This window comes from Centroberyx gerrardi, chromosome 22, assembly GCF_048128805.1.
Source record: "Centroberyx gerrardi isolate f3 chromosome 22, fCenGer3.hap1.cur.20231027, whole genome shotgun sequence".
NCBI lineage: Eukaryota > Metazoa > Chordata > Actinopteri > Beryciformes > Berycidae > Centroberyx > Centroberyx gerrardi.
Window position 1 is genome coordinate 9,246,794 of NC_136018.1, and position 14,146 is coordinate 9,260,939.

Genomic DNA, 14,146 nt, shown 5'->3' on the forward strand with positions numbered 1-14,146 from the left:
TACCTTTATGTATTTTTTTTTTTTTATCTCCTATGGTATCACTATAATACTCCTATAAGGATTTATAGTGTGTCTGTAGGTCAGTATTGAGCTTATAGTGACCCTAGCGTACTTTATGGTATTTTTTATATATGGTATCATTAAATATTCCTGTATGGGCGTATAGTTTTGCTGTGATATCTCTACAGTGCCCTTAATAAAAATCTATCATAGGATTACTATAGGTTCTTTTTCGTCAGGGGGCTGATCTTTTTCTCTGGAAATCAATCGCTGTCTGATTTTTCGTCTTTAGACGTGGTGGCGTGATTGTACAGTCCCTGTGCCATCAGGTGCAAGGCCAGTGTGTTTTTAGTGCCGCTGGCCTTCTTGATTTTGGCCCTCTTGTTCTGAAACCAGATTTTGATCTGGGACTCGTTCAGGCCCAGTTCCTGCGCCAGGCTCTGCCGCCTCTGCTCGGTCAGATACCGGTTTGTCTGAAACTCCGATTTTAGTCTTTGCAGCTGTTCTGCTGTGAAGGCCGTCCGTGGTCGCTTGTCCTCTTTGCTGGTCGTTTTCTTCTTTGGTTTGCGAGATCTTGGCCCTGTAGGTTAGAGGGGAAAACACACACACACACACACACACACACACACATGGGGTTTCAGTATCAAAACGTGGTCATGAATCAGTGATGCAGTGTTGGATAAAAAGGAGTGTAAAGTATGAGCTCGAGTCGGTGACCATCACAAGGCAAACAAACACCTTTATAAACAAAAAAAAAATCAATTATAGCCTCCTTCCAGAAAATAATTAATTGATGCTGCCCCCCCGTCCTTAAAAGACCCAATCCTCATATAACTTACAGCAGTTTGATGCCATTTAAAATGATGTTTACTATGAATTTAGATCGTAAGGATTTATATCAGGCTAAAATAGGTGAGTGAATTATATTCTGTATATAAAAACATGGGTAAACTGAGTTTAGGTGGCCTCCTCAATTAAAAAATAAAGCTCTGAAATGTGAACAAATATGTTATTTAGGTATTCTGTGTGGTTGGAAGCTTATTGGTAGGCTACGTACAACTCACAAAAAAAAGTTTCACTTTAGGATCTGGTTTGGTATCATTCCCAAAATACATTGTGGACAAACGGGAACAAAAATGAAGAGGAGTGAGTGTAAAATGTTGTCACGGCCATTGAAAAAAATCGAGAAGCAAACCTCCCCCTCCCTGTCTGTCTCTGTCTTTCTCTCTCCCTGTTCCTCACTCACTCTCTCTCTCACACACACACACACACGCACACACACACACATACACACACACACACGTCTGTAGTAATACGGAGTTATTCGCCTATAGGACAACGCAGGACAAACATTGCTGCTACATCTTGCCTATATGTTTTGCAGCTGCAGCAGGTGAACTATATAGTGGTGAGTTGAAAAACAGAATGAATTTCGATCCAGCTAGTCTGCATTTTGTTTTTGTGCTCCACTGGAAATGCTTCTCAATGGGTTGACGTGAACTGAATGTGAGCAGTGCACAGTAGGCTACACATTAATTTTCCATCTGGATCGAGGCCTATCCATGACGATTTGGTAGAGCTTTGGGCTAAGTGGTGTTTCCCACTCCAAAACAGTGCTACATCAATGCAAAACATTAACGAAAAGACATCAGATAAGCCGAGTGTTTTCACTGATGAATCAGCTTGTGTGTGTTTTTTGTCAATCAGCCCATATTCTTTCCAAAAACTGCTTACAACTCGTAGTAGTCGCCTACGCCACTCCATACTACCGTGTTACATAATGCATGAGAACAAGCTGTACTCCGCATTTAATACACTTTAACAGAAACACACTGGATAGTGCCCTCCTTGTGCTGGAAAAGTTGTATTCGCTGTAAATAATGATGCGGAATGATACCAGAAAGTCTATATTGTCATAGCTGAATACTGGCAAACACATATGGGAGCCTCCATTGTCAAAACAGATGCATATTTAATTCATCCCAAACAGAATTGGACGAGCAGAATATATATTACACCTAAACTGCATTCAATCCCAAATATTATTTTACAGACCTGGCGATTTTCTGGAAGACCTAGAGTCCAATTCTTGTAGAAATAAGCGCGCCAATGTTTAGCATGTAGGACCCCAATATTATCATAACATAGTCCTTGAAGGATCATGTAAGCAGCCTGACTGAATGGGAGCAACTCAGTAGAGAAATTTATTTTTTTGCTCAATATTTTCCATAAATGTGCTGATTTTTTTCTTCTTGTGATTTAATTTGGTTAGTGCATGCTATGCGTAAAATAAAACAATTTAAATGGGGTATTATCGCACACAAAAAAAGCTCAACATTTTGTTATAACATTTAATAAATAGGCTACTCTTATCGAAAGCCAATTTCTGATTTAATTCCCAAATACTTGTGGCGTAGTGTTTAGGCTACTAATTATTTCTGCATGTTACACCGACGCTTCTTGCTCGTAGCCTGCCACAGGCTTTGTGTTTTGCATTTAATAATAATAAAAAAAAAATCATATTTCTAAACGCCTCCTTGCCATAATCTATTTTTTCTTTGCACTGCACAGCTCGGTTCGCTCTGCTCTACTTGGGAGAAGTCGGTCAAGGCATCCGGGGTCAGTGTTACGGGGTATTTCAGGTTACCGAGAAATACTACGGTAGTAAAATGCATGGTGCAACCAACCTGATGAAGGCCTGTCCGAGTATCTGGTGCAGTAGACCCAGGCCGGCCACAGCATGGGCTGGCTCGCGCCTGGGTTTGAGCTGGCTTGGGAACTGTCTGAGTCTGAGCTTAGGCACTGATCTCCATTCTCCCCGCGGGGTTTCAGGGGCTCCTCGGCGGCTATCGCGGGCTTCTTCGCGCCGGTCACCGTATGGGGGGTGGAGGTCCCCTCCGCCGGCACCGTGCTCCCCACCGGCTCGGTCCGAGGGGCTGCGGGGCTGTGGTTCTCCCGCGACACCGGGCTGCTTTCTTCGAGGTTTGCGCTCCCGTCCTTTTTCCGCCCAAAATCCGGCCGCAAGATGTTGTCGATGAAGAAATTGGTGACCCGGTGAGGGATCTGCAGGTTCCCAGGCGCCTGTAAGAGGGGAAGGATGGCTCTGTTGGATTCATCCGCCGACTCCTGCCGCTCCACCACGTCTCTGTTGCCGTGATCATTTTCTTCCATACTGATTCACTTTCCCCACTTTACTCTCTTTTAACCCCTTTATCGCTCTCTCCTCTGCGATAAAATTCGCAAAGAACTTCAAGGAAAGGAAATTGTAAAAATTGTTGGAGTAAAAAATAAATAAATAAAAAAAACTCAAATATTTGTGAGTGCCTTGGACACCATGCAAAGCCTTGCGGTAGTGTCCTCTGAGAAAATCATACTTTTGGACATATATTCCCCAATCTCGGGTTATATCTGGTATCGTAGAGCTACACCTTTTGCCATTTGCGCATCATCCAATTTAGTGCTATTATCCGTTTTCAGAGTGATCAATAATGCCTATGCCTAAACTAAACTAAGGGTAAATAAAGAGGCTCCTAAACTGATGCTGAAATACTCTCACTCTGGAGTTTTGTTCTTATTTTCAATACGAGCCCCCCGAGTGACGTTTTCCCACCGTCCTCCCAGACACGTGCCTTGGACCAATAGGATGGGAGAAACCAGACCACGTGACGCCGACTCCAGAGCAGTCCACAAACGCCCAGCCTCGCCTTACTAAAGGGAAAGAGTCCTGAATAACAGAGAAGAAGCCTGATTTTAATCCTGTACTGGCTCCTTGATATTCCCCTTAATTTCCCCGTGTTGATAAACCTGTAGCTTTAGTTTTTTGGGATCAGTTTGCAAAGGAAAAAATGATGCATATGACAGTGTAATATGCTTATAAAAATAAGCAATTAAAGCATTGGTTATCAAAGTGGGGTCCGGGGACCTCCAGGGTTCCTTAGGGGGCAGGGAGGGATTCCCAACAAAATGAGGAATAGTTTAATTTCACTATAATTTAATTCATTATAAGTTATCCCAACTAGAGAATACACAGTGACTATTCTAATCATAGGTTTCACTATCTCCACTATTAGCCTATTTCCTCACGTAGACTACAACGTTATACAGTGTAATACTAAATCAGCAACAGAAATATGTCCATATGGGGGCATCTGGGACAAAATCTGATTAAATGGGGGTCAAATGGCCTAATATGTGTCTGTTTGGGGTCCGACAACGTTGGATAGCTATCCAACATGACAACGTTGGATAGCTCCTGTGTTGAAGTGCATAGGTGAAAACATTAGACTACTACCTACTTAAACAACATTGAAAAGATAATATACGCTTTATTTTAAATATCTGACAGTATGCATGTACACTATATGATTTGGCTCAGAGTAACCTGAAATCACAGTGTCCTGACCAAGGTTAAATGCGGCAAACAGAATTGTTGGATATGCTCACAGTCTGAATTGAGGATGGAGTCACACTATTTTCTTGAAAACTGAATTTCATCTCCCAACATTTATCTGTTTGAACCCATAACAGCACTTCATTGGTTATATCATAAAATGTAACTCGCCTGTTTTATTTGCAGGATGGTCGAATGTATCATGATGCTTCCAAAGATCTCATAACTGGTAACAAATGCATCAAAACAGAAATTGTATGGCCTAAAAGTCTTTCCAGTCTGATTTCAAATGCACTAGGATGTGTGTTAAGCATTTTGATTGCAAATCTCTTGGTTGCCTGTCGTGACGCTGCGGTCGAGCAAGAATTGGGTCCATATCCCTTTAAAAGAAATCAGTGATGCAAACAAACTGTTTTGTGCACGGTGCTCAGGATACTGAGTCGCGCCAAAGACAAAACTTTGAGTAACTTTGCTGACCAACACTAAGTTTGTATTTCTCCTCCCAGGACGCCACCGTGCAGCATGTTTGCTTCACCCGGGTCTCCTCTGTCTCGTGAACCGGGGCTGCGCGTAAAAAACGGGCATCGACGAGGACCAAAGGAGCGCCAAGACTGAGTGAGGAGCTTGAACAATTAAATTACAAAGTCAGGCTCATATTTATTATTAGAAGCATGCTTTGTCTTTTCCTCTGAATGCTGGAGTTCTTATTATTAAAATAACTAACTTAGGCCATATGTTTCATCTTTGCCAGATTAAAACTAATAAAGGTTTATATTCTCTAATCAATTGTGTTTATTTCTATATCATAGGCCTACTCAGTGTGATGATATCGACAGATTGCTCTGTTTTCTCTGAGCTCTTGTCAAGTTTGCGTTCAAAAATGTGGGCTCTTTGTAGACGCTGTGCAGGTTGGGTTTGCGGCAATGTCCTGCTGTCCAAAACTGCAGTTTGAAATTGCATTTGTGGCACGCTAAAACCCTATAATTAAGCCCTAGTCCAAGCAAGGTAGCCTATTGTCCTGCGGGAAACAGTCTTTCCTTGACTTTTCACTAGCCAAATAAAGGCCTAGTGCAAATTACAAAGCAAATACGGTAAAGTCTTATGTTGCCTAAAATATTTGTTTAGGCTAAACCTGGACTTTGTGTTCAAACGCGGCTACCGACAGCTCATCTATGCATGGGGTACAGATTCAAAGTGCCAAACCATATATTGTCTCTATAGCAATAGTCTCCATTGCTCCATGCTATCTGATAAAATGGCATTTTGAAAATTATTCTGTCTCCAAAATCTACGTGAACAACACCCTCTGCTTTGCTGCCTTGTGTTTCCTCATCACAAAGGGCCCATCGGCAGTTGACGTGAAAGTTGGGAGTGAAAGATGTAATTAGACAGGCCACTCTCATGCTGCGATTGTTTCTCACTTGTGAGGGGAAGCCCAGATTAATGTTGAGCGCTAAATAAGCAGCAGACAATGGCAACACAGACAGGCCGCTACCGCCTGGGCTTGGCCTCTAACCTCCCAGCAAAACAGGGATGTCTGGAGGAAATGACACCATTTCAGGCCCAGAATTATAATAAGAGCATATGTGCACTGCAAAAAATACCCATCTTAACATCATTTAGTCCACTATTGAGCCTCAAAATTTTCTTTTTCTTTTAGAAAAGTGAAAAAAAAATCTGCAAGTGGGGTGAGAGAATTTCACTGCAAATCAACTTTCTTGAAGAATTTTCTTGAATCAAAAGTGACATTGGCTTGATACTAGTGGAGTAATTTGCCTTATTTCAAGATACAGTCTTATTTCAAGGAAATTCTCAAAACAGGTGAAACTGCATTGGGAGCAAGTGAAATTAGGCTATCTGACCCACTGGCAGATTTTAGAAGGAAAACAAGCTTTTAAGACTCAATACTATAGACTAAATGTTGTTGGGATGGACATTTTTTGCAGTGTATACCTTACAAGCGTATATGCCACCATTGTGGGATTTTAAGTCAGTATTGTCTGTTCAGTTTTAACTGGTTGTTTTGGTCTGTGGTGGTGGGGTAGAAAAGGCGAGTTTAACCCAATGAGTGTCGTCTCCTGTTGGATAGCTTGTGCTAAAAACAGCCATCAGTCGGGGTATCATCACTATCATCGCGACTTTCTGTGGATTTGTATGGTTTCACATATGAGAGGCGCAGGGCCTTTCTGGTTCAACTGTAAACGAGCAAGTCTTATTTGTGAGCTTGTCCTGGTGAAATAAGGGTTAAAAAGTGCTACATCCTATAGGCATAACATTGACTTGCATAGGCTACTTATTACGGTAATGCTATTTTAAGTTTTCATTTTCATTGCGTAAAGTCAACTATGATAGACCCATATTAGACTATTTCATGATATTGATGCTTATCATTATTTGGGCTGTTTTTGGCAGCATGCTATCGTCTATATAGGCAATAATGCACCATTGGCTTTGGATAGTGAAGCCCTACGATTTCAGTCTTTGGGACATTTGCATTCTATCTTGGGTTATTGATTCATATAGTAAAATCACTTGCCATTTTAAAATGAAGCTTTCTTTTATGACAGTAGCTCACTGTGAGACATGTTGCTGTTACCTGTGTCCAGGCCCATGCTCTCCAAACGCGGTGAAATGCGCATAGGGCTCCACAATAATGTTTTTTCTTTATTTTTTTTTTTTCTTGCATGATGCGACACTATCTGAAACTATCTAAATAATTCTGTAATACTGAGTGTGTTATGTGCACTTACAATGGAAGCACTAGCTGTGTGGTTGCCAGCGCTGGTATTATAGGCTTAATTTTCATTAGTTGACTATTAAGGCTTAAAAACTATTTTTTTCTCAGCTTGAACCCCTTTAGACAAAACATAATGTCCAAACAGCGGTTCAGTCAGAGACAGATATTCCTGCAAAGGTAAACCATTTTCAGTGAATTTCTGGTGACTCACGTGTCCAGAATCTCTGTCGTCCTGCCACAGTTAAACAAAAATAAACAGTTTTCATATCCTAGAGACGTTATTTGCTGTGATTTGCTTCATAGGACTTCAAATAGCCACCAGCACGCCCACATGGAATTATCAGTCAAGAATTTACTCCCTCGGAAGTTTGTATTGTCATATTATTATTTTATAATATTCTTATCATCATGATTGGTTATTTGCCAACATACGATCACCCAATCATTCATATAGCCTGTTATATTAGTATTGTAAGAGTGTATATTCAAAGTGCTGCCTTGGTTATGAAAGGTAATGGTTAAACAATAGGCTGGATGAAACTAATATTTGGCATGAATATATTATGTCCTTGTTCGGGGCAGCAGGAAATATTGATCATCATACAACTCATGTCTGTCATATTCTGCTAAGTAAGTTACTTCTTCACCATTTTGTGAATGTGGCTGATGTTGCTTGATCATTTTCAGAATATAGCCAGGTTCCACCTCTCACTGTCTTTCAGAAAGCATTGAATCAATTTCCCCTCTTGGTTTGCAGGGAAGGTTTAATAATCACTGTTAAAAAATCTACACTCACATTTTGAACCACTGGCTTTACATCCATGCAGCCTAAATCCAACAGCTCGGTCGATTTCAAACACACTTATAGCTCTATACCCCCCTCCTCCCTCCCCTCCTCCCCGACACACACACACACACACACACACACACACACACCCACCTCCTGCTACTATAATAAATCGCATGTAGTATTGTGCGCATGTGCCCTGTCCTTGAGTTCCTATAACCTATTTTTTTTTCTCCCTCTGTATTTTCCTTGGTAGGATTGTCTAACACGTCACCAGGACTCAGTACCATGGAGTACTACAAAAGGTGACGCGCAGAAGGAGGATTTGTGAATGGACGCCGTGATGTGTGCCAGCTCACAGATCAGAGGGCGGTGGGACCTCTGCAGATGCACCCTGGTCCCCCCCCCCCGCACCCCACCCGCACCCATATCCTCCCCCTCCACCCCTCCACCCCTCCCTCTCCTGGTCACCATCCCTCCAGATGAATGGGGGTCTCTAAGATATCAGCTCTGTCACCATGCAGGGGTCGGACCAAATCCTCCAGCTTCCTGTGCTTTTCAAAAACCTGAAAGCACGTCTCTTCTATTTGATGATCCTGTATAATTTTTTGGTGCTTTTGTGGCCCTGGAAGCTCGCTGCTCCCTTTTTTCATCCTAGGTCAGTCAAGAGCATGGCAGCCGCATTAGAGCAGAATAGAACCAGGCCTAATTGCGTACACTGCAAAAAATGTCCATCATCACAAGTCATTTAGTCTCGTATTCTTGAAATCCTATTTATCTTAAAACAAGTGAAACATTCTGCTGATATTCCACCTGTTTCAATGCTTTTTTTTTCCTGGAATTTTCTAGAAACAACCATCGATATGTTGAAACGAGGCAGCATGAGGCAGATCGCTCCTCTGTAGGAGGAAATTCTCGAAAAAAGTTGATTTGCATTGGAAACAAAATGAAATTATCTCACCGACCTGGCACTGGACTTGCTTTAAGTAAAATACGATTTAAGACTCAATATTACATTAAATGACTTAATATGGATGTTTTTGCAGTGTAATACTTCTGTCTGCATAGTTGTAGCATGTAGATATAATTGCTTTTTTATTTGTATCTATTTATTTATTAAGTTTCAGCTTAGACGTGACCACTTCTTGTGAAAATCTTATGCTGAAGTATGTACACCATATACATCTAGTGGAGGGTAAACCCACCTAAACTCATTTTACCCACTGTTTTATTTGCAGAATAGAGTTTACCGCCTCTTTAACCTGACAAATCCTTGTGAAAAAAAATAAAAATCATAGGTTAACGTGATATTAAGTATCAAACTGCTGTAAGTTGTGATAGGGATTTTAAGAGGAAAAATCATAAAATAGTGCTTTTCTGAAAGAAGTCTATAATTGATTTTTGTTTCTATTGGAGGCTGATCACCGTCTGGAGGTCATTGTTTAACCTCGTCTTTATTTGTATGGAGGTTATGTCTCTTTATATATTTTACTGGGATCTGGGTGCCAGCGGTTTGTTTTCACAGAAATCTTCTGCAGTCGCCAGCGGACTTTCAGGCTGCTGAATGTCCTTTATTTTGAATATTCCGGGCTTCCTTATAGGTTTTAATAACTGTTAATCCGTCTGATCGGTCTGGCGTAGATAAGTCTCATTTGAATTGGGATTGTTCTCGAGGATCGGTTCGGATTTCTCCACAGAGGTCCCAAACCGAGCTTAGCACAAACAACTGCACCCCCCTCAACGCAATTAAGGCCGTGCGTAAATTAGATAAAAGCTAATTGAATGCAGCGTTGGGTTCCCAGAAAATACTTTTTCATCTGTTAATGAATGAGACTACCTAGTCTGCGCTTTTACTGCCTCCTGTAAAGCTATAGATCAGTGTTTGACATCAGAGCAAAGTGTCAGAATTTTTGCAGTGTTTCACTAATATGATAAAACACTCAGTTTATAAATAGTCACAGAATTGTTCCACTTTTTGATGAATACATTTGTGTAATTCGTAACTCCTAATAGTAGGCAGAAAAATGTCTCAGCGGCACTTCATCTATTAAATTTACATCATGTTAGACCGTAAGAATATTCTAAGCCTTTTCACAGCCTACTTTAAGGGATGTAAAACTAGGAAAAAAGTTTGTTTCTGTAGTTTAAATGCTGATATTGCTGTGCTGTAAATTCAGTCGTGCTGGATTCCAGCGGTCTGTTTTTCTCACAGCTGAAAGCAAGGTAATTTAAAACCCTGTGAGAAGAGTCTTTACAAATCTTTCAGTTTTCGGGAAATTAAATATTCCTTCATAAGACTGAGGGGATCGTTTCCAGTTTTGGCCAACAGTCTCAACGGTTTCAGCTCGAAGTGGTGAAAAAATGTAGTTTACAAAGTTGGTTAGTCTCTTTGATGAATCTAGACCTATAATAATAAAGTGTCTATGGTTTCTTTACCATACAGGCCCTAAACGTGTTGACTCAAAACGGGCATAAACTTCTTATGAGGGTCATAGTTAGCTGTAGGCAATTTCTTCTAAAACTAAATCCATGCCAAAGAAATCTTCAAATTTAAAATCCACGTCACACTTATTCGTATTTTTTCTGAATTTATTCTACGTTAGACAGTTAAGTAGGCTGATTTAGAGTTTTCAAATAATTTTATTTCAAGTTCTAGCTCCTTCGAGTATAGACCTGAATGAAAAGGATCATTCAACTGAGGGAATTTGTGAAAAAGAACAATTTATGCCGAATTTTAATGCTAGCTATTGAAATAATTAACATTAACATTTAGCCTAGGCGGTATTCCTATCAGGGCCATTATAGCCTACACAAAAAGTGGGAAATTGCGTTTGTCCCCAAAGTTACTCGTGCTTACTGGCAAACATGTTTCTGTAAAACTTTTAAAATCAGGCTGCACTCTTATTCTCAGAATAAATGGCAAACGAAAGGATGGATAATAATTTAAGGGTCCCTCTTGCTGAAAATTAGGCCATTTACACCAATTTCCCCACGGGGATCATTAAAGCCTCAAAAGTTCCATCTTTTTCATTCATCAGGTACATCTACTTGACTTGCGCTGAGCCAGGATCCGTCTCCGTGGCCCGTGCTCTCTGCTGGCCTTTACCTATTCATGTCGACGAGCAGCACGTAGGTTTTCCAGCTGGCCAGCAGGACTTTTCACATGTCAGGACGTCTTACTTGTGACAGTAAAGAATGAACTCCACGTGGTGGCTATTTCCGTAGGGTTAATGGGTTTACATTCTCAGTCATACAGAACAAATACCATACAAGAAGGGGGGGGGGGGGGGGGGGGGGGGGGGGGTACATTTATGAATGAAAATCTGCTCCTAAATAGACCCCATCCCCCGTTACAAAGAAGCCTGTGTAATGTAAAACACACAGAAAGCAGCAGCGGTGCAGTCTACCTGTTCACTGACCCTCGGTGCTCGGTGGCCCTCAAGTTGTTGGTCTTCCTATAGCGGGGTAACCGGCATGCTTTTCGGGGTTTGGATCGTCCACATACCTCATGCACCTGTCCCAAGCTCCTGAGATCGTTTATGATGCTTGAGGGGGGCAACAAGTGAGAGAGAGACAGGTGGAAAGCACTTGCTGCGACTTCAACTGATGTATTTGTATTCCGAGAGCAGGTTTCCTCATGTTGGCAGTATGTAAAAGTGGATAAACTAGGCTATAGGTGATCATTATGATGAGAGCAATCACCAGTATAAACAAAAAGCAATTATATTTTTAGGAAAGATTGGTGCTTTTTTTTTTTTTTCTTTTCCTCATATAACTTTACACCAGGTGGGAACTGCATTTATGTGGATTTACAACCACTAGGCTACATCTCTGCATGTTGCATTTTCTCCAAAATGCATGATTAATTCAGGCTCCAAATCCTAATCATTCGACTTTATTTTTCATCTTTCTTGTCAATCTGTATGTGCATTTTTGTGCGACTGAACGGTTAAAAATGTCAAAACAATCTGATCCCCACATCCCAGTGACGAAAAGGCAAAAAAGTCACACATTTGTAAAGAAACCAGGAAAAAAAATCCAGCATGCGATTATTTCTGTTTTGACACAGCAACTCATTCCAAATTGGAGAAACCATTTATGTTATGCCTTTGGGTCCAGCTTGCAACTTTAATTATAGGGGACGGGGGTCAGTCATAAGTGGTTATTCGACCCCTCTCCCTGTGTGGCATCGCGCCCTGCGCCGTTTAACTCGCCAAAATAGTGCTGGAATCCCATGAAAGCGCCATGTGCGACGGAGTACCTTTCACCCCTGTGCACCTGAGTTGTTTTTACCCCCAGCAGTGAATATGTTGTGAATTTGTCACTTATTAGGGTGCTAACCTATGTGGACTGCGCTCACATGCCATTTAAGGCGCAATAACTTTCCCAGATGGATTTAGCCTGCCAACTTTGTGCATCACTCAGCAGCGACATGAATGGGCTACATGCCTGTTGCTTCCCAGATAAGTCTGTTTCTTACAAATGTAGACTAATTAAAACACTGGGCTGTTAGTGAATCCTAAATATAAGACCTATAGGCCTGCAAACATAATGGGGATTATGCAGATCTGATATGCGCTGAAAAGGAAGGGAGGAAATCTCCATTCTTCGCCATTATTTAAGTAATCATATGTTTGCTATAAGGTGCTGTGGGTCAGTTTGGAGGCTAGCTGACATTTTATTGGACACATTCGTTGGACGTGTCACTTTCCATGTGCCCAAACACAACAGTTTGTTTACATTTGCTGTACATGTGGGCGCTTTCTGATCTGTATAGCCACACAACAGGTGTCAAAGCATTGCTGTGTGTGTTTAGCATCGATTAAGATAACGTATCGAATAGTCAGTCATGTCAGGATTATTTTTTGTATATAGATTATACTAGAGTCGTATATTTCATATTTAGATTATTTCGTTTATTTGCCTTACTGAATTCAAGGTTGACCCACTTCTGGTGATCATTATCCAGGCCTACAAATAGAGTTTTAAGTGGATTTTCTCTCACAATAGGTGACAAAATATGTTGGAGCCTTTTGAATATTTAAATATTTTATTATTTTTATGTGGATGAGCTGGGATGTTGACCTATGGTGTGAACCTATCAAAATGTATTTTTACTGTCTGTTTCCAAGTGTTGGCACTTTTTTACAGAATGCACAGTTTCTGCTGTCTGCCTCCGAGGATAGATCATGCAAGGAAAAGGCGCACCTTGATTTATTCCATTAACCTTTATTTGGTTATTATAACCCTGGTCGATTTACAGAGTCTAATCCGGGCTGTAAGATGTGCTGGGTGTGTTTAATTTACACTGGGAAGGATTTGTTTGGATGGGATGCATAATGCGCCATCACCTGAGGTTTATGCTGTCATTGTATGATTGTCCTGCGGAGGAAAGAGAGAGGAATCAACAGAAATGGCACACAAGGCTGAGCATGCTGGTTGAACTGCTGAATCCCAGCAGGACATGAACTGTTGTGTTTACACTGCTAAGTAAAAAGATGATATCTACAGTGTATTTCCAGTGTTTTTTTTAATGTTGTGTATATACTTTGTTCTTAGTCCTAGCAGTCTGGTCCAGAGTCTCCCAGGGGTCACTGAGGCGGGTCACATGGGAGCTCCAAAAAATTCATTTTCTATAAGTTAGCACAACGAGAACGTAAAAGAAAGACAAATTTGGTTCTAGATTTCTTGAGATTGCCTTCAGCCATAGATCTCTTTGGTCACAGATACAGTCTAGTTCCAGTGGTTTTTATGTATATACTTTGTTTTTAATCCTAGCTGTGTAGCCGAGTGTTTCTCAAAGTGTGGTCCAGAGTCTCCCAGGGGTCACTGAGGCGGGTCACATGGGAGCTCCAAAAAATGAATGCTTTAAATTCATAATTATTTCATTTTCTATAAGTTGGCACAATGAGAACATAAAAGAAAGACAATTTTGATCATAGGTTTCTCCTCCCATTACTTACTGCCTCTGTCTTATATACTGTAATATAAGCTACAAGAGCGTTTGAGCAATGAGCGCTGACCACCAAAAAGCTAACAGCAGAGCCACTTAAATGACTGAGTGAGTAAATGAAGAAAAGGTCTGAACGGATCAGTTCACACTCTGACAGGAATACGGAGAGAGGGGAGCGAGCAGCCTAAGACTGCCATTTGAATGGGATCTGAGAGGTAATTTGAGCTAAAATGGAGTCCATTTCTGAGCCACTCACTCAGCCCCCCATGGCATCCACTG

The 14,146-nt window shown here is 41.1% G+C and overlaps 1 protein-coding gene across 1 annotated transcript; it reads right to left on the reverse strand.

Annotated features, from left to right (window-relative positions):
- Positions 1–263: 263 nt before the first annotated feature.
- Positions 264–3,171, reverse strand: en2a (engrailed homeobox 2a). Its single transcript, XM_071904953.1, has 2 exons — positions 2,688–3,171; positions 264–580 (listed from the first exon to the last, which is right to left on the reverse strand). The coding sequence occupies exons 1-2, from the start codon at positions 3,169–3,171 to the stop codon at positions 264–266; spliced, it is 801 nt and encodes a 266-aa protein (XP_071761054.1).
- Between the last annotated feature and the right edge of the window lie 10,975 nt (positions 3,172–14,146).